Source organism: Blennius ocellaris (genome assembly GCF_963422515.1).
Source record: "Blennius ocellaris genome assembly, chromosome: 18".
Classification (NCBI taxonomy): Eukaryota; Metazoa; Chordata; class Actinopteri; order Blenniiformes; family Blenniidae; genus Blennius; species Blennius ocellaris.
In genome coordinates this window covers 7,845,983-7,865,160 of record NC_137667.1, presented here as the reverse complement: position 1 = coordinate 7,865,160, position 19,178 = coordinate 7,845,983, and the positions used below count along the sequence as shown (strand labels likewise).

At 46.6% G+C, this 19,178-nt stretch overlaps 1 protein-coding gene across 2 annotated transcripts in view; it reads left to right on the top strand.

Annotated features, from left to right (window-relative positions):
• disp1 (dispatched homolog 1) overlaps positions 1–16,754 on the top strand; it is an 84,004-nt gene extending 67,250 nt beyond the window's left edge. For both annotated transcript variants that reach the window (XM_080514091.1, XM_080514090.1), the window contains 8 exons: positions 7,792–7,821; positions 8,415–8,538; positions 8,634–8,761; positions 10,489–10,583; positions 11,342–11,439; positions 11,525–13,114; positions 13,201–13,464; positions 13,686–16,754. In XM_080514091.1, the coding sequence (XP_080370217.1) occupies positions 7,792–7,821; positions 8,415–8,538; positions 8,634–8,761; positions 10,489–10,583; positions 11,342–11,439; positions 11,525–13,114; positions 13,201–13,464; positions 13,686–15,392 (4,036 nt within the window). In that variant the 3' untranslated portion in view covers positions 15,393–16,754. The remainder of the gene's footprint in view (positions 1–7,791; positions 7,822–8,414; positions 8,539–8,633; positions 8,762–10,488; positions 10,584–11,341; positions 11,440–11,524; positions 13,115–13,200; positions 13,465–13,685) is intronic.
• Positions 16,755–19,178: the final 2,424 nt, after the last annotated feature.

The following is a 19,178-nucleotide window of genomic DNA, read 5'->3' as shown; positions in this document are numbered from 1 at the left end:
AGAACAAAGGTATCTCAGTCCCATAAAGCCGGATCAAAAGCCTGACGGACGAGCGGCGTTGTCATAACTCCTCATGAGCTCCAGAAGCGGCTCGCCGGGCCTCAGCTGGATAAATGTGGCTGCTTGAGATTATCGCGCCACTTTGAAGGGAATAAGCCACGACATGTGTCCAGACTGCAGCAAGAATGTATTCAGCTTTTCAGGGGTTGTACTCTTGACTTGATGGGCGTTAGCATGAGTGTTTTTTTGTTTTTCCTGATTCGTCAAATTTAAGATAAAACGTTTGTTTGATGGAAAAATATCCAGCCCGAAGTCCTGGTCCACCTCATCCTCGAATGAAGGAGTGAGTGCCACAGCAAGTCCAGCTGGCGCGCTGCCGCTTCCCCAATCGCCGGCTTAAAGCCTCCAGATGTTTCTTCCTGAGGTTGTAAAAGTTTATTTACTTGGTAATTCCTCACAAGACATTAAAAAACCCTGTTAATTTGCTGTGTGTTTGCGGCGTGAATGCTCGGCTGGACGGCGCAGGATGCAAGGGGTATGAATTCTTTGAATTGTGCTCGTGAGAGGAAGGGAAAAAGAATCAAAAACACCATAAATGATTCGTATTCATGCTGTATGGCAAGAAAAGTTTGCCTGTTAGCTTTGTTCTTTGAAAGACTTTCCGACACCTCTGCAAAGTACTACCTTGAAATGAGCATAGTTATATATCGTCTACACGAATATATACGAATCACTATTTTGTTTTGCTTCAATTTCCTCTCCTGCAATTTGTGAACTGTTAGGAGGAATTTTTCCAGAATACTCCCTGTATTCATCTTGTTCAAACGCCTCCTCAACTCTCACAAACACGGCGTGTAACGTCTGAAGAGCGTCTGATTCCAAAGCGGTGTTTAGGCTTCTCACATTTAGACTCGGGGTCATCGACGTTCTGGGTAAATTCAACCTAACAAATGAAGCTGTCAGACACGTGGAATAACCCGAGATGTCACAGCCCTGCTCTGCATCATCATACTCAGCCCAACAGCAGCATGAAGTTCTTCGAAGTGTTTAGAAATTTAAACGTCTACCCTGCGAAGCAATTGCAGTCTAACTCCTCTCGTGTCCTTTTGAAGGGGAATCGTGTGTGCGAGAGATTTTTCTCCCAGTGGTGTTAAATAAACAAGCTCATTCCCCCGGAAGAAGCAGAATTCATGTTGAAATTTGGTCTCTTGTAGATTATGGGCTTCTTTGGCTTCTCGCCCGGCGTCCATGTTTGATCAGGAGCTTCCGATCCCCGGTCATCTCAGGACCTCAAGCTAAGCGACGCAGGCGTAGGTTGAATCCGTCGGTTCGCTTTCTCACCTGGATCCTCTCGCGCTCGGCTTTCTTTCTGCTGCGCCCCACCTCGAGGCTGGCAGGATTTCGCCATTCACATTTTTCACATTAATTCTACTCCCCGCCTGCAAATACTGAGAAGTCGCCCCCACTCGAGCAGAAAACGTTCGGCTCTGGTGTCCGTGAGCTGGGAAGCGACTTGGGGGGGGGGGGGGGGGGGACGGCCCAAATAAAGACATCAGGCTGACTGACAGCTTGCAACTATTGGCTACAGTCCTCAGATCCCGCCTGCACGTCTGGAATTCACTCGCGCCCGTATTTCACCGCGGAGAATTTGGGGGAATGGCAGGTGCAGCCAGAAAAGGCCATGCTCACCAACGGATGCTTTCATTCCAGATAAATCCCACTTGCACACACGGGACATCTGTTGCTGCTCCTCAACGCTGGAGACGGGAATCAGAAATAAAATAGCTTTCTTCATTCTCATTTGGCGCAGCATATGAGGCTGAACAAAACTAACATTTTCTGTACGATTCTGGCAAAACGGAGTCACACTGTTAATGTTGGCGGCCTGTAAAGGCATTAATCACCTTGTAATGTGCGAAAGTCATCAAAAGCTTGTCAGAAAAAGCCACTGGTTAAATTCCACTTGAGCTTTTCTTTCATCTTGCCATTAATGCTGTGAACCAGGGCGTGAAATCAAATGCAGAACAGTGACTTTCTGCAGTTTTTATTTCCTATAGCCTCTGCTTGTACCCCCCCCACACACACACACACACACACACACACACACACACACACACACACACACACCCACGCGCTCCCAAATGTGATAATGAGAGGCGAGTGTCCCCGACTGACCTCTGCTTAAACCTTTGTGTTTAAAGAGCTCGAGCCTGTTCCACTGTTTATTGGAGGCTTGTTAGAAACACGATGCCCTATGAATCACAGTGTGTTTCCGCCGAAGCTAAACGACGAGGGTTTCCCTCCACCTCACCCTCCACTCGGATCCTGCTGGGAGATCCAACCTTGCGATTCTATCACAGTTAGTTCATGTCACACTTGTTGAGATTAGAAGGGTGTTGATATGCTTCCTTTACGCATACATTTAGGCCTTTTAGAGGTAAAACTGAGAGCATCATTCACTCTCTCAAACATTGTACTGTGTGTTCAACTGTGGTCAAGACATATTTTATCTGGGTTTTTGTTTATAGGCCTGTATGGTAGTAGTATTGTGGTTGGGGTTTGTACTTCCAAATAGCAGTACCGTTTACCTTTTTGGACCAAATTTGTTTCTTTTATGTTCTGTTTCAGACTTTTTCTGATTTCGGGCCTGTTATCTCCAGCTCTGATGTAATGTTGAAATAATCAAGTGAAATGCGATCAGTCTTCATCCAAATGTATACATTTATTGCAGTTCAGTCAGCTTTTGGCTATATTATGAGTGTTGTGTTGTGGGTAGTATAATTCAGCCTTCTTTTGTGTTTTTTTTTTTTTTTTTTTTTTTGGTAAAACATGCTTTATAGGTTCTTCACTGTCTTAGCCTGCATATAAATATTAGTGAAGCTAAAGAGCTCAACGTCAGCTGTAGTTATTTAGCACTTCTTCTGAACACAGCACTGTTGTACTTAGATTTAGTACTCCCCTTTAGACAATTCAAAAAAATCAATTTTTACTGACACGGATGTCGTTCAGCTTTACACAGCAGCTCACTGTGGGGGATTGTCGATCGCTCTCTCGGCTCTCTGCTTCAGTTACCAGAGCTTTTGTTCAACTATACACACACACACACACGGGCTGACTTGTCAAGCGAAGCCAAAGAGGGTTTTTTTGTTTTTTCTCCCCTGCCGTCATGTTCTCGTGATGTCACTGGAACGGGAGCACACGGTAGACGGGACCCTATTTCATGGGTAGGTCGAGCCTGTAATTGCGCGCAGCGTTCCAGCGAGGCTCTAATCAGGGCGAGGCGGCCCACCGGCCTCACGGCTGACACTAATTGCTCCGGCTCTGACTCGTATGAAATATTTAGCCGCCCGTCTGTCGACAGTTCACCCTCTGAATCCTCACACACACACACACACACACACACTCCTGTACAACAACACATGCAGGCATTCATGGGCATGTTTAGTCACGGTCACCGCTGTTTCCACACCAAATTCTCTGAGACGCTTGTGGATGGACTTCATTTCAATCGGGTTCTGTTAAGTTCCTTAAAAAAAAAAACATGCTTCTCTCTTCTTTTTTTTGAGGCAAAACTGAACACTGTTTATTATCATGAGAATAAAACAATCAAAAGTACCCTTTATTTCAGAACTTTGTTAGTTTTTTATCAGTTTGATTTTAGATATTGTCTAGAGTTTATAGTTCCGGATTAACTGTTAGTAGTTACAGACTGATTCAGTTTTAGAGGTGCAGTAATTTATGGGTAATATTCCGAGAGCAGGTTTGTGGAGTTTGCAATCGTGTCAATGTCTGTCTTTCTGGGGTCATCTCACCATGGGAACATCTCCAGCACCCCCTCAACCCTGAGACTAATGATGTGGTTTAGAAGGTGGATGTATTTTTTGCGATAGGTGGAGGCTGTCCCATGGAAAACTCCGATATGACAGATTTAGGTTCTGCAATCCTGCAAGAATCAGAAGATTTCTCATAGTTAACCTGCACGGAAGGTGCCAAGAAAAATACTTTTACCGTCCATGAGAACTATTGTGAAAATATCACATTTTCGTGGAGCATGGATATGCTTATAAAATGTGCTTATGTGGATGAATATGAAAAGATATCATTGCTAACTCAGTTTATTTGGAGGATTACACTGCTTTAACTTGCATAAGACGTTTATTATTTAAGCCTTTGCTTTCTAAAAGGAATATTAGATTAGTATAACAGTTTAGCAACATTTTAAAAAGATTATTTGACTTTTAATTGTTATTCCACGGGGACCCAGCAATGCACTTTTAAATGTCGATCTGATAATGTAAACTTTTCTGCAGCCATCCTCAGGTGTCACCCTGCAGAATAGTTTAAAAGACACTTTAAACTCCCACTCCACCTCTTAAAACACTTGAATTCAATCACATAAGTTTCTCGATCTGTCGGACTGTAGGTTTTGGATCAGTGCCCAAAGATTTCCCACGGCCGACCATTTTTGTTTGGCATACGTTGATGATTTCTGAGGGTCTATCCATAAAGCAGAAGCCCCTCGACATGCATACCGAGCCCCCGGCTGCTTCTGTGCCCCTCTCCTCTGTCAGCGCGGTGCTGAGTGAGCGGCCGGCGGTCTGTGTTTACCTTATTAATTAGCCCAGTGATCCAGAAACACTCTCCCTTCGGTAAATAGAATAACAGTGAAAGGTTAGTCAGGGCCGGAGGAGACAGAAGGGAAAATAAGAGGTGGGGCCAGGAGCCGGGGGAAGGAAGAGGGTCTGTGGCTGAACTTTTGCTTTAGAGAAATCCTGAGCTTGAAGTCATCAGAGGCTGGAGGAGGAAACCTGACACTGTGGCCTGTCATCCTGCACAATTTAAAGCCTCTGTGATCATCAGTCAAAACTTTGCTCTCTGTAGCAAACCTCCCCACAGTTTCCCCCATGGATTTTCTTGTGCACAGGTTGTAATAGTCGCAGAGGGTAACTTCGACAGGTTGAGTCCAGAGGTAGAAATTCCCTGGGAGTGCAGATCGATCGCAGCCTGCCAGCTCTGCTTGAGTTTTTAGGAGAGCAGGGTGAATTATTGCCATCGACCTGACGGATTCTTGATCCGGCTGCGCATCTTTTCCAAGCGGCTGAAGTGAATTCGGATTGCAGCTCTGCGGACCGAAATTCAAAGCAGACCTTGAGCAGACAAATAGATATGCCTGACAGCGCTTTTTATGAGTTTGTTCCAAGTATTTCCAATAACTCACCTCCATTTTTGGGCCATATCTCCATCCAGAGGCCTGCAGCACAGGGCCATACATGGAAGAGACGCTGCACATTAGCAATGCAGGATTTTCCCCTGGCTACTAGTTCAAAGAAAAGTGGAGAAATGTGGTTTTCATTCGCCGGCGTCGGTCTCAGTCAGGTTAAAGGTCAGTTTTGTGGATGATAGGAAACATGAGCTGGGTTTGGATGAACATCACTGATGATGTGTTTTTATGAAGAATATATGAAAGGCCAGGGACAGGACTGTCACAGCTGAAGTGAGGAAACAAAATTCAATTTATGAGGTTTAAACATGCATCAAACAGACTTGAAGACCAAAATAAGAAAACGGTTCTAAATAGATAAAATCTTAATAATGTGTTTTGTTTTGTCTTTAATTTGCATACATTCCTTTTTTTATAATCAAATATTTTTGAGTCATACCATCTAAAAAGCTTATGTTTGAGTTTTCTTGCTGTATTGGACACTCAGTGGCTCGTTTATCTGTCTGTACATCTGAAACAATGTTCTGTTTGTCTCCGAGCTTTCCTCTGCTGGTAGCTTGCACTTTAAAACTGCGCTGCTTGATGGTCTTGCTGTCATAATAATGTGCCCAGAGAAACTCTAAAAGGGATTTACAGCCCCCCCCCCCCCCCACGGAGTGAAGCTCCCTGCCAATAGTCGTTGGTGCTTCCCTTTACCACTAATTACAACATTCCGCAGATTTCACTTCTCAGCAAAATAGACGAGGAAAAAAAGGAAACCTTTGACTTCCCCTGACCGTCTTTCATAAATCACAGGACTTCTGTCCGTGGTGTTGTTGACCCGATCGGCCTCAGAAGAAGATGGCCCCCCGAGCTCACGTCCTGCTCTTCTTTCGCCATTCGAGGAAATTGAGGCCATTTCCCTCACAGTGAAGATGTGAATATAATCTGTGACGGGATAAAGAATGTATTTGCAATCCTTTTAGCTTTTAGTTGAGGCCATTAATGCAAAGCATTTATCTTTACTAATGTCTTTGCTGGCAGAGGTTTGTGTAAAAATGTCAAATCTGTCCCCCCGGATTCTCGGGAGTCTGTCTGGATGAAGAAGGGCAGTCAATCTAAGACACTGCAGTCTTTAAGGACTGCGCAACTGAATATGAACTGAAATCACACCGGATGGGAGTTGAAAAATAGTATTGCAGTAGACGATTGACCAAATATCATGGGTTTGACACAAGTTTGGGCTGAAAAGGCTCCTGTACTCCAATGAGTATGTGCATGCTGAGTTCAGTAAAGGCCTCATGACGAGGAGCTTCAATCGCTCAGTGGAAGGACAGAAGGTCAAATTGTTACATCTGTCAGACAATCGCAATTAGATATTCTTCCTCACAAAACAGCGCTGCTATTCACCTTCATTCTTTCTGGCTTGCCACACCACATACATGCCTTTCTTGCTTCTGTTCCCCCCCACTGACTTACCTACCTTTGTACTTCCTCACTTCTATCCTACCTTCCTGTCCATCCTTCCTAAACCATTTCTAAATATGAAGGAAGAATCAACGTCAACCTCCAGATTGCTGTTTACTCTGTCTGTCCATGGTAACTTTACATGGAGCACCAACGCTGATGCTGCAGCAGGCCAACGAAGCTGGTGTCAAATAACAAGTGTTTGTTGCAAGCTTGTTAAAAAGATTAACTTCCTAGTAGCAGGATAGTCAGAAGTTAGTGGGCTCTGAAGAAGACCTCCAAGATGCAGAAAACGAAACCTCTTGCCTCAGACTTTCTTGGTCTGTGAATCGAGGCGGATATGAATCTGAACGTTTCCCCACCGCCCAGGATTCGCACCCCGTGGACACGTCTCCAAACCTTTCGCCTTGGATCATCTCTCATCTGGCCTCTCTGTGATCAGGTGCCCATATCTGATTTTCCCACTTCCTCCCTCCCTCCTCCTGGAGCCAGTGCACTTTCGCTGCTTCTCCCGGCATACCGGACGCCCCCCCACTGCTCCCAGGAGGAGCTGACGAGAAATCCAGACGGATCCCGAGCAGCTGAAAGCCCCCTGTGTCTCCGTCTCCGTCTCTGTGTTTGAGTCGCCGTATCAAAGCGATGCGACGCGTTGTCTTAAGAGACGCCGACTTATCTGAGAAACACAACATTAAATATTGTTGTGAAGGGTCCGGACAGGTTTCTCCTCCTCCTGGTGGAGATCAGATTGAGAAAGGTTGTTCATACTTATTGGGAACATTCGGGTCTTTATTCCACTTCAGCCTCACATCCTTTTCACATTTGCTTTGGGTTCTGACTGAAATCCTCCAGGATCACTTTAAGCCAGGCAGCAGTTTCCAGGTTTCTGCAGTGTAAACGTGTCCACATGGAGGTTCAAGCCCAGAGTGTTGGAACTCAGTCAGTCCAGGATGATAAGTTCACTGGAAAGTGGCTTTGACAGCCGTGTCAGGTTTAATGTCATCAGTGTAGCAGTACCAAAGGTCTGTCAAGGAAAACAAGAGGAAAGACGACAGGTCTTAAAGGAAAGCTGCTTTGACTGTGAAATGTGCACCTGATTTATATCCTTTCTTTTTTTTGTTTTGCAGCCCTGTGAGGCCGTTCCGATTCCCCAAAAGGTAAGACCTGCCAGAAAACCTTTCCTCTCTGTTCATGCTCCGTCTTCCTCCTCCTTCTAGTCCTGTCATTCATCCATCCATCCTCTCTGGTGCGCCACCATTCCTGAGCCGTGAGTCATGAACGTTATCGACATGAGCGCTCACACAGCTCACCGGGTCGAATCTAGCAGGCTGTTCAATGAAAGATGAATACTTTTTCACAGTGTTTACAAAGGAAGACCCTCAGTAATGGAACAAAACTCCAGAAAGCTACTGAAACCGTTCATAAACACGAAAACCTTCCAAACAAAATCTCCTGGTTTTCAGTTTTTACTGGGTTTCCTGTAAAATGAAGCAGGGTGTAGATGTAAAGCAGTTAATTTAATTGAAAAAATCTAAACAAAAACATCGACTTTTAACATTTCAGAATAAAGCATAAACAGTTCTGTGTAAAAATTCAAAAAGCAAAAAAAAAAAAAAAATCTGAAGCATGAACTGACAAAAGAAATCATACGATTTTGTGTTTCTATACCCGTCTCTCAGCTCTTCTTTTTCTCCATCCATCATTTCTGTCACTGCATTTCACTCTTTTCTTTTCTTTTTTTCCCCTGCAGCTACGCAGAGCTGATAGCTGATTGGCCGGTGGTGGTGCTGGGCGTGTGCACGGTGCTCATCGTGGTGTGCGCCCTGGTGGGCATCCTGGTGCCGGACCTGCCCGATTTCTCCGACCCAGTGCTGGTGAGTTCAGGAAGTGAGCACGTAAAAGCTACTTTATAAAGTTGTTTACTTCAGCTGACTGTTGTTTGTTTTGTTTTTTTCCCCCCCACAAAAAGGGCTTCGAGCCGCGGGGAACGGCCATCGGCCAGCGTCTGGTCACATGGAACAATATGGTGAAGAACACGGGCTACAAGGCAACGCTGGCTAACTACCCCTTCAAATACGCTGACGAGCAAGCCAAGAAGTGAGCACACAGCCGTCTCGCACTCTTTTGAGCTCCGTTTACGCGACGATTCAAGTGAAATCGCTTCGCTTCTGCTGGGATCAGAAAGTATTTCTAATCTATTCCCAGACTCCAATTGACTCCAATGACAAATGTCAAGACTCGCATATCAAATGTCATTTTGACAATACTCAACTTGTGGTGCATTTGTAGTTTGTTCCCACATATTATGGGAAGTTACCACAAAATAAAGTCCTTTCGGACATAGAAGTCTTTGTCGTGTTTGATGCCGGAAGCTTCAGCAGCAGTTTGTTCTGTTAGGCATTTATTTTCTGCACGTCTCATCACTTGTGAACGAATCTAACGGCCATCTTGAGCCGGAGACAGGAAAGCGTGCCGTCTTCGTGTGGTTAAGATTAGAAGGTCTAAAAACTGCAGCTCCTTTCTGCTGATTAGATAATGGCTCGGATCTTCTCTTCCTCTGTGGCTGCCTTTGTCTTCCTCTGCGTCTCGTTCCGAGCGTCTGTCCTCGGACGTAATTGCGAGGTTCTCTGTCAGCGTCCCCTCGGCCTTTCTTCTCTCTCTCTCTCTCTGACAGCCACCTGATTACTCCTCCTTCTTCACAGGAGGGTTGTACTACATTAATCTTTGCTTTTCAGCGCCGTCGTTGCCCTAAAGCTCACGTAGAAAACACACACATCCAAAGAATCGTGTTCTCCGCAGTCCGCCGGGCCCCTGCTCAATCAGAGCTACTATTATCATTATTATGATAATAACGCCGCCCTCCTCGTACTGCAGCGGTTTGTCCGTCTGACTTCAGAGCAACGGCAAATTACTGCGGCTTATTTCATTACCCAGCTTCCTTCACTGTACGTCACGCTGACTTAGCGGCATCTCTGCTCTCCGCTTGATTACTTGATGACTTATTAAATTGTACATCAGACTGCGTGCCGTGGTCGTTTGTGGGTTCTGGTAGATGAAACCAGCAGGGCTCCTATTGATGTCCTTTACGAGGCGATTTCTTACCGGGATGCTTGCGTCTTTTACCAACATGTGCATGTTATCATTGTACTGGTAGGAAGCGTCTCAAAGCAACTCGACCTGGCCTCGTGTCTTGGAAGACATTAGTTAGACTAGTCAGATCCTTGTACAACAAGATTAAAACAAGATAGTCTTCATGAATACAGTTTATGGCTTTGGAAGCCAAAGTGCTGTGGCCTTAAGAAAACTGACAACATTAGACTGATCAGAAGCTCAGAGGTATCGGCATGAACTCAGCAATGTGATACTTCCCATGTGTAGTGTAAGAATTTTTGGCTTTCTGTAACAGTATATTGCACAATATTTTAATGCTGAACTTAATCATTTATAAGATGGTATTAAAACACAAGTAATAAAACCCAGAATAGTAAAAGAAAGCATTAAAAACTAAACTAAACCCAGCGTGAAAATCTATTGAGTCACTGCAGACCTGATTCAATCCACCAAATAACCAAAACTTTAAGCAGCAAAAACTGCAAGAGAAATTTCATGACAGGCTTAGCAGGAGGCAGGTGTCAAGTTACCAGCACTCGGTGCTGTGTCGACAGGCTTCCTCAAAAGGGGGAAGCCAAAATAAAATGTATTATTACCGGGAGTTGGTCCATTTGTCTGACATGTTTTGATTCTACTGATGTTTCTGACTTTGTTGCTTTTGTAAACATGTTTAGTTCTCTCCACAAACTCAACGTGGATTTGTTGTTTTCTAGCCACCAAGAACCCCGGTGGCCTAAAGACCACTTCGAAAGAGACAAGCGACAAGCTGAGTGGGACTTCAGTAAAGACTTCTTCTGTGATGTACCAGGTAAAACCTACAGTGTACAATGGAGAAAACTGAGACGACAGACAAAGGCAATATCCTCAGTTCAGTGTGAGAGAAAATCTCACACTGAACTGAGGTTATCTTACAAAACCATAATTAATGTTTGTACCTTGATTCAAACAAAACAGAAAGTTTTGATCTATTGTGAAACTAGGAAATCTTTTTTTTTTTTTTTTGTTAAAGGGCAGCCAGATTTGAATCATCCCTCTCAAAACACCAGTGTTTTTAGTGCTGCTGAGGAAAGACATAAATAGGGATGTAGCGGTGGATACATCCAGAAACAGTTTGGACAATGTTGTGATCTGCATCAATAGGTTGTATATGTCTGCCCCCAACCACAAAGTTTACACAACTTCACCATTGAGTAGGTATTTTACACCAGATCCACTTTTTGCCGCAACAGGGAATCAGATAATTATACTTAAAGGTGTGTGCGCAGTACTGGATACGCCGGGTACTCCGACCCAGCCAGATGGTGATAAAACGTTCATTCAAGTTAATCTTGCAGCCTTGTTTAGAAAACTACTTCCTCCTGGCTATCACAAAAAATATACTTGCATATTTATAGAAAAAAGATTTTGCATATTTATAGACATTCATTAAATTCATGTTCTATAAAAAATACGTTTCATCTCTTGAGTTTTCAGGTTTAATTGAGCAGAAAAGTATTTTTAGATGGATGGTTTAAAGATGTATCGGTCTTGCTCTTTTCTCGAGTGTTAAGCTTTCAATCTCTGCAGGTGGCAGTTACCCTCGCCTGGTGTTTGCATCAGCTGAAGGGAAGAACCTGTGGAGCATTCAGGCCATAAAATCCATGTGCAACCTGGACAACACCAGAGTAAGAACACGGCAAAATGCTCCCTCATGGTGGAAGAACTGCCGTTAATGGAGATGTTCCAATAACTTCTTCTATTTGCCTTCAGGTCCGTTCCCATCGTGACTACTGGAGCATCTGCCAGCGCACCAACAACGCCTCCTGCTGCCCCAGCTGGACCCTCGGAAACTACATCGCCATCCTCACCAACCGGTCGTCCTGCCAGAAGATCACGGAACGCGACGTCTCGCACACACTCAAAATCCTGCGCTCATGCGCAAAGTACTACCACAACGGCACTCTGGGACCCGACTGCTGGGACATGACCCTGAGACGGAAAGACCAGCTGAAGTGTGCCAGTGTTCCTCGCAAGTGTACCAAGCATAACGCCGTCTACCAGATCCTCCACTTCCTAGTGGATAAAGACTTCCTCAGCACCAAGAGCCTGGAGTATCCGCCACCTGTGCTCAAGTACAGCATGCTCTTCTCCCCCACCGAGAAAGGAAAGTCCATGATGAACATCTACTTGGACAACTTTGAGAACTGGAACGCCTCAGACGGCATCACCACGGTCACCGGAATCGAGTTTGGCATCAAGCACGACCTCTTCCAGGATTACCTCCTCACGGACACCGTGTACCCCGCCATCGCCATCATCATTGTGCTGCTGGTGATGTGTGTGTACACACGCTCGGTCTTCATCACGCTAATGACAATAATAGCCATCATCAGCTCTCTGATTGTGTCCTACTTCCTTTACCGGACGGTGTTCAACTTCGAGTTCTTCCCCTTCATGAACCTCACGGTGCTCATCATTCTGGTGGGCATCGGCGCGGACGATGCCTTCGTACTCTGCGACGTGTGGAACTATACGAAGTTTGACAAGCCCCAGGCCGAACTGTCAGAGACGGTGGGCGTGACGCTGCAACACGCTGCGCTCTCCATGTTTGTCACCAGCTTCACCACCGCCGCAGCGTTCTATGCCAACTATGTCAGCAACATCACCGCCATACGCTGCTTCGGGGTTTACGCCGGCACTGCCATTCTGGTGAACTACATCCTCATGGTGACGTGGCTGCCGGCTGTGGTGGTGCTACATGAACGCTACCTGCCGAACATGCTCCCCTGTTCCAAGCTGCCGCAACAGCAGGGGGGCTGCTGCACCCGGATGTTCTGGGCAGGTCTTTGCCAGAAGGCCAGCAAATGTCTGTTCACAGTGTCCGAGGCATCCAGAATCTTCTTCGAGAAGGTGCTGCCCTGCATCGTCATCAAGCTGCGCTACCTGTGGCTGTTCTGGTTCTTCGCCATCACAGTTGGTGGCGCCTACGTGGTTTGCGTGAACCCAAAGATGAAGCTTCCGTCCTTGGAGCTTGCGGAGTTCCAGGTGTTCCGCTCGTCCCACCCCTTCGAGCGCTACGACGCCGAGTACAAGAGGCTTTTCATGTTCGAGAGGGTCCACCACAGTGAGGACCTCCACATGCCCATCACCATCATCTGGGGGGTGACACCTGTGGATAATGGCGACCCCCTCAACCCCAAAAACAAGGGGAAACTGATGCTCGACAGCACTTTCAACATCGCCAGTCCAGCCGCTCAGCTGTGGATCCTCAATTTCTGCCAGAAACTGAGAAACCAGAGTTTTGTCTTTCAGTCGGAGGAGCAGGACTTCACCAGCTGCTTCATCGAGACGTTCAAACAGGTCAGTACTACATGTGTGCTTATGATGTATACAGCAGATTTTGTGCTGAACACTTGACCGATTAAGCCATACCTTGATTTCAACAGTGGATGGAGAACCAGGACTGCGAAGAGGCCTCCATCTACCCCTGCTGCAGCCAGTCAACGTTCCCATACAAGCAGGATGTCTTTGAGTTGTGCATTAAGAGAGCCATCATGGAGTTGGACCGGAGCACCAACTACCATCTGGACAGCAAGACCCCCGGCCCTCGATTTGACATCAACGACACCATCAGAGCCATTGTTTTAGAGTTTCACAGTACCTACCTGTTCACACTGGCTTACGAAAAGATGTACCAGTTCTACCGTGAGGTGGGTATTTTCATGAGTAACCTCATCAGTATGAAATGAAAGGAGTCTGTCCTGTTCAGAATAATTTCTGTGGATTATAAATTCCTTCCTGTTGTGTGGTTTGGTTGAGGTGTAATATTCTGTCTGGAGCAACACACAGACGTACTGTTCTTGTAGATCTTAAGTCATTATAATGTTCTTTATTCTATTTTTTCACGTTTGGCAATGTTCTTCTGTTTCAGGTGGACGCCTGGATTACAGAAGAGCTGCGCTTGGCCCCCGCAGGCCTCAGCCATGGCTGGTTCATCAGCAACCTGGAGTTCTACGACCTCCAGGACAGTTTGTCGGGTGGTACCCTGGTTGCCATGGCTCTGTCGGTGGCCGTGGCGTTCAGCGTCATGCTCCTGACCACCTGGAACATCATCATCAGCCTGTACGCCATCCTGTCCATTGCAGGGACCATATTCGTCACTGTGGGGTCTCTGGTGCTTCTGGGTTGGGAGCTGAACGTCTTGGAATCCGTCACCATCTCTGTCGCCGTGGGGCTGTCGGTAGACTTCGCCGTCCACTACGGCGTGGCGTACCGACTCGCCCCAGAGCCCGACCGCGAGGGGAAGGTGATCTTTTCACTCAGTCGGATGGGCTCCGCCATCGCCATGGCGGCGCTCACCACCTTTGTGGCGGGTGCAATGATGATGCCCTCAACAGTGCTGGCGTACACGCAGCTGGGCACGTTCATGATGCTCATCATGTGCATCAGCTGGGCCTTTGCCACCTTCTTCTTTCAGTGCATGTGCCGCTGCCTCGGGCCTCAGGGCACCTGTGGCCAGATCCCCCTGCCCAAAAAGCTGCGGTGTCAGGCCTTTAACGAAGTCACGTCCACGAGCCCGCCACCTCAAGGAAAGGGCTCGGGCTTAGGAAAGTACCAACTGGACAGCACAGGCGGGGAGGTGGAGCATTACGAGCTGGAGCCGCTGGCCTCCGCTCAGAAAGCAGAAGATAAACCACAAGAAGAGGATCCGTTATGTACTCAGCTTTACAATGGAGTCCCTCCTCATCACCACAACTCACATTTCTCACAGATTCACTATAAGGGGGCAGAAACTGGCAAAGGAGGCCCAGAGAATGGGATTGTAGCCACCCTGAACACAGCAACCAGGTGTCAGTACTCCCAGAACACTAACTGTACATGTGGGGACGCTCCCCCTCCCCCGCTGCTGCAGCACTGGACCCCCCAGGACTGTCACCCGCGTCCCCCCGCCATGCAGATCTACCCCGTCTCAGGAAACACCCTGAACCTGGACCCAGTCTACACTCACATGGAGTGCCGGATGCACTACGTTCACTGCCCCCTCACCCACTTCCATCACTGCTCCCAGGGAAGGGTGGCGCCCCCCAGGCAAGGACCTGCCCACACGTGCCACCTCAGGAAGTACTGCATCCACGCCACAAACGCACAAAACAGCTCGGGCCGGGAAACGAGACCCACCACCCCGGCCCCACCCCCCGACACGGGCCCCGAGCAGGTCTGTGGCTCCGAGGGGGGCGACGACAAACCTCACAGACGCCCCGCGAGTCCTTCCCGTCCCGACGTGCGTCAATCCGGAGGCGCCACGTCGCCGTCACGCCCTCGCAGCCCGCCGCTTTGCCCCTCGCACACGCCCTGTGTTGGCGAGAGTCGCGCGTCCACGGAGGCTTGTTGTAAAGTCCCTGACAGCCAGGAGAAGCTCGAGAGTATTCCCGTCACACGGGAGGAGAGCGCCAAGAAGTGCAAGCGGAACTCTAAAAAACAGCGGGCGTCCCCCGCCTCGCCAAAGAGACTCAACTGTTTTAACAGGACGTTGAATGTGAAGTGCAATTCAGCTTCAGAGTTTACCGAGGCCAAGAGCGAAGCCGGCGCGCCTCCAGTAGCAATAAAGGCGAACCCCTCCTCTGAGAGCTTATGCTGACGACACGGTCGATGGATTTCACTTATAGAGCGCTTCTCCACCGCTTGAGCAGCCGCAGAGTGCTTTACACTGTTGATCACATTCACACACCAGCGGAGGCGGCTGCTATATGCCAGGCTCCCAGTCCCTCCATTGGGAGCAATTTGAGGTTCATCGTCTTGCTCAAGGACACTTTGACACGTGGACAGATGGGGAATCGAACCTGCAACATTCCGATTCAGAGACGACAAACTGATATTTTTATAAATTAACGGGGTAGATGGATGGACGAATGAGGTGTTACTCCTTTGTTCTTTGTTCCACAAGTGAAGTCAAAATGTGATCATGTGGCTTTGGTTGTAGAGAATACCACACACACACGCACACATACACACACACCAGTAATTAATTTTAGTTTATAACACCATGTTGATGTTGGAAATTTAATGGGCAAACTTTTCCATGTCCTGTGATGATTTTGATAAACTGCAACCAGCCATTGAGGGGCCATCAAGCATATTCAGAATAATTATCTCATATTTACTGTTTTCTTTCTCCATATTTTCTCTCAACTTTTTTACTGTTGCACTTTGGTTAGTTTTTATGTTGTGAACAAAGGGGGACTAGATTTAGGACGTTTACAAAAACGATCCAGCCGCAAGCAACAATGAGATACAAGTTTGTCATTATTGAAGTTTGTCACAATACCACACATGTTAGCTTTAGTCAAACAATTATACCTTAGGATTTTTTTTTTCCTGAATCATTTAGCTCCCTAAAATAATACTTTAGGGAGCAATGTCTTCATTTTGCAGTAAAACAGCGATGAAAGAAATTCTCCATTTGAAAGGAGCGAGTTTGAACGGCCAGTCATCAGGGGGTGAAGATGACGAGGTTTTTTAATCCATATTTAAGAAGAAAAAAATAACATTTATCAAATTGTACTGAAGATACTGGAAACCAGCCACCAGGGGGCGATCTAACTATTTTGGCTTCACTTTATTGGGAAATGTGCATCTTTTTTTTCTTTATTTTTAATGTGCAATCGCACAAATTGTGTGATGTTTGTTGACCAAGTGCCTCAGTATGTTTCATACAACACAACGATCCTGGACCCTCTGAATATTTCCTGTTTACAGTTTTTGGCTTGGTACTCGTCAGAATGTGTGTTCGATTTCTACTCTGTCGCAGTCGAACACCTCCTTTTGAAGTTTGCGAGCAAAAGTGATCAATATCCATCAGTTACTGTGTGTCGTTTCCCATCACATCGACCTTAACAATAACAACGTGCCACATTTTTACAAACTCGATAGGCGCGTGTCACTTTCTGTATGCGAGGTCGCTTGTGCTGGATTCTCCTGTTGCTCAAGTCACCACACTAAATAAAAGCTGTACTGTATGATTAAACATCTTTTAATTACTGTTTTCCTGCTGCTGCTTGACAGCCGGCTCGGTTCAGAGAGGTGAAACGGTAACACAACCATCAGATATCTGTAACATTTGGCCTCAGGTCCACGGGATTCAGCCGCCGTGTTGTCTTGACTGCCTGTGTGAGGAATTCTGGGCGTTTCTGCTCGGCGATCAATGGGGGTTAATGGATGAAAAGTCTTACGGTTTAACGGCGTCACCGAAGCAGAAGCTCTGCACTCCCAGGCCTGCTGAGGCAGACGGCTGTAATTACAGGGAGACTTCACTCTGGCTCGGAGCGCGCGGCATCAGTCGCGGTTTCCACCCGTCAAAGAAATATATATTTTACACGAGTGGGTCTTTTGTAACGTGACGCCGGAACCAAATCTGCTGACTGTTCAGACCGTTTTTCTTTTGTAAGGCTTTGGTTTGTGAATTGGCCTCCTGCAAACTATTGTGAGTACATTAGGGCTTCCTATTATCTTCTTTTTTCAAATTTTCATCCTCCAAAGTAATGCTTCATAAGTCGCTGCCACTTACGCAGCCACTGCATTCAAGTTGTTTCAGTGGAAATTTTACTGGTTGGATTCCAAGCTCGGGCCTCTTTTCTGTGTGGAGGTTGCATTTTCTCCCAGTGTTTGCCTAGATTTTCTCCAGGTATTCTTCCCGCCAGCAACTTTTTATAATGAAGCCTCACACATGCACACAGAGAACAATAGGAGAATGTGGACTGGGACCTCTGGGATTAATCAATTCAGCTCTAAGATGGACGACCTCTATTTGTTCACTAACTACAAAACGGGGACGTCTGTAGATGTTTGGAAGAGGAAAAACAACCAGAGCCGCGTCTCCCCGCCAGTTTCCCCTTCATGCGCCACCGAAGGGAAAAACACCTCCACGCTATGGCTGCGTCTTTGTGCTCACGCCCCTTAACCCCAAAGCACTCTCGCACGTACAACCAGCCCCTATAAAACACGTCACACAAAATCAAAGTGCCACTCGCGGCTCGTCTGAAGCTCCCACGATGAAGGAGCCAACTTGTTTTGGTTCCCACAGCTCGGCTTGTGTTCCCCTCATGCACTGGAGGATGAGTCCGCCTCCCTCTTCAGCCGGCGTGTGCATCTCTCTAATTATATTTGCTCGAACAGAGGTCAAATATTAGCCGTGGCCGCGGGACCCGGTTTATTGCATTTCCCCGTGAGGGAGAATCTCTGCAGCGTGCGTGTCTGTTCTAAATATAATCCGCAAGCCTGAAATAACTGTGAAGAAGCCGCAGAGCTGGAGAGCTTGTTTACAAGGTAAACATTTGCTTCCACTTTTCAAATTAGATTTTGGTGGAACTGCTGGGCTGATCCAGATTTATGGAAGTGGAACTTTGTATTTCTTTTTTTTCCTTCTTGTCTTCCTCAGTATTGATCAATTCGTGGATATCTCCAATAATTTCATAACTACTGACCTCTTGGTCCAGATACCTTCCAGATGGAGTTTACATGGTTCCTGCAATGAAGGGAAATCTAATATATATATATATATATATATATAGAAAACACCATGAAAATCCATGGAGCTATGATGTACTGAAACTAGTCCTAATAATTCTTGGAGCCTCTGTAAACCCAGTCTGTCCACAAACCAGTTAGAAAGGATTGAGGACCTTTGACATCCACTTCAAACACGGAGCGTCATTTGAACAGTTTTAACAAAAACATTTGAGAACTCAATTTGTTTGAAGGGTCAGGAATTCTAAATCAAAGGTCTGAGAAAGGAGTTGATAAATCTTTAAACTTTAAAAGAACACGGTTTTGGAGTTCTGTCTAATTTGTTTGATGGTTCAGATCAACTGCTTTTTTTTCCCTTCAAGAGGAAGTTTTAAAAGTCCCTAGAAAAAACTAGTGTGAACCGAAAAATAACTTGAAATGACATCCTCATCATGAAAGCAACATGATTCCTCGTCTTTGAGCTGCTACCAGGAGGTGAAGGTCACAACGTTTCTTCATCTACTCGACTGTAGTTTGACTCTTTGGGGACTTTGGATGAACCGTTGGAGGGCGCGAATAACTCCGGTTTGGAAAAAAACCTCCCAGGAAATGGAAACGACCGAGCGATAAAAGCAGGCTGAAGCGGACAGATGTCGAGGTTGAGCCGGGCTCAGATTAATGGACTGTCCAGAGTGTATAAGCAGCAGGAGCCTGAAGACGGGCCCTAATGCTCCCAGCAGCTGGATCGTAAAGGCCGGGAGGACGCAGGCGGTTGGGGGGGGGCAACGGGACAGAAGCTGTCCGCTGCCCGGTGGCTTCCTGTTTTCAGACCAGAGGAAACCGGCTGACCCCTGCATGCCCACCCCCCCGCCCTTCATCACCCAACACACCTCCAACAATCAAGCTGCTCTCATGACTGAAT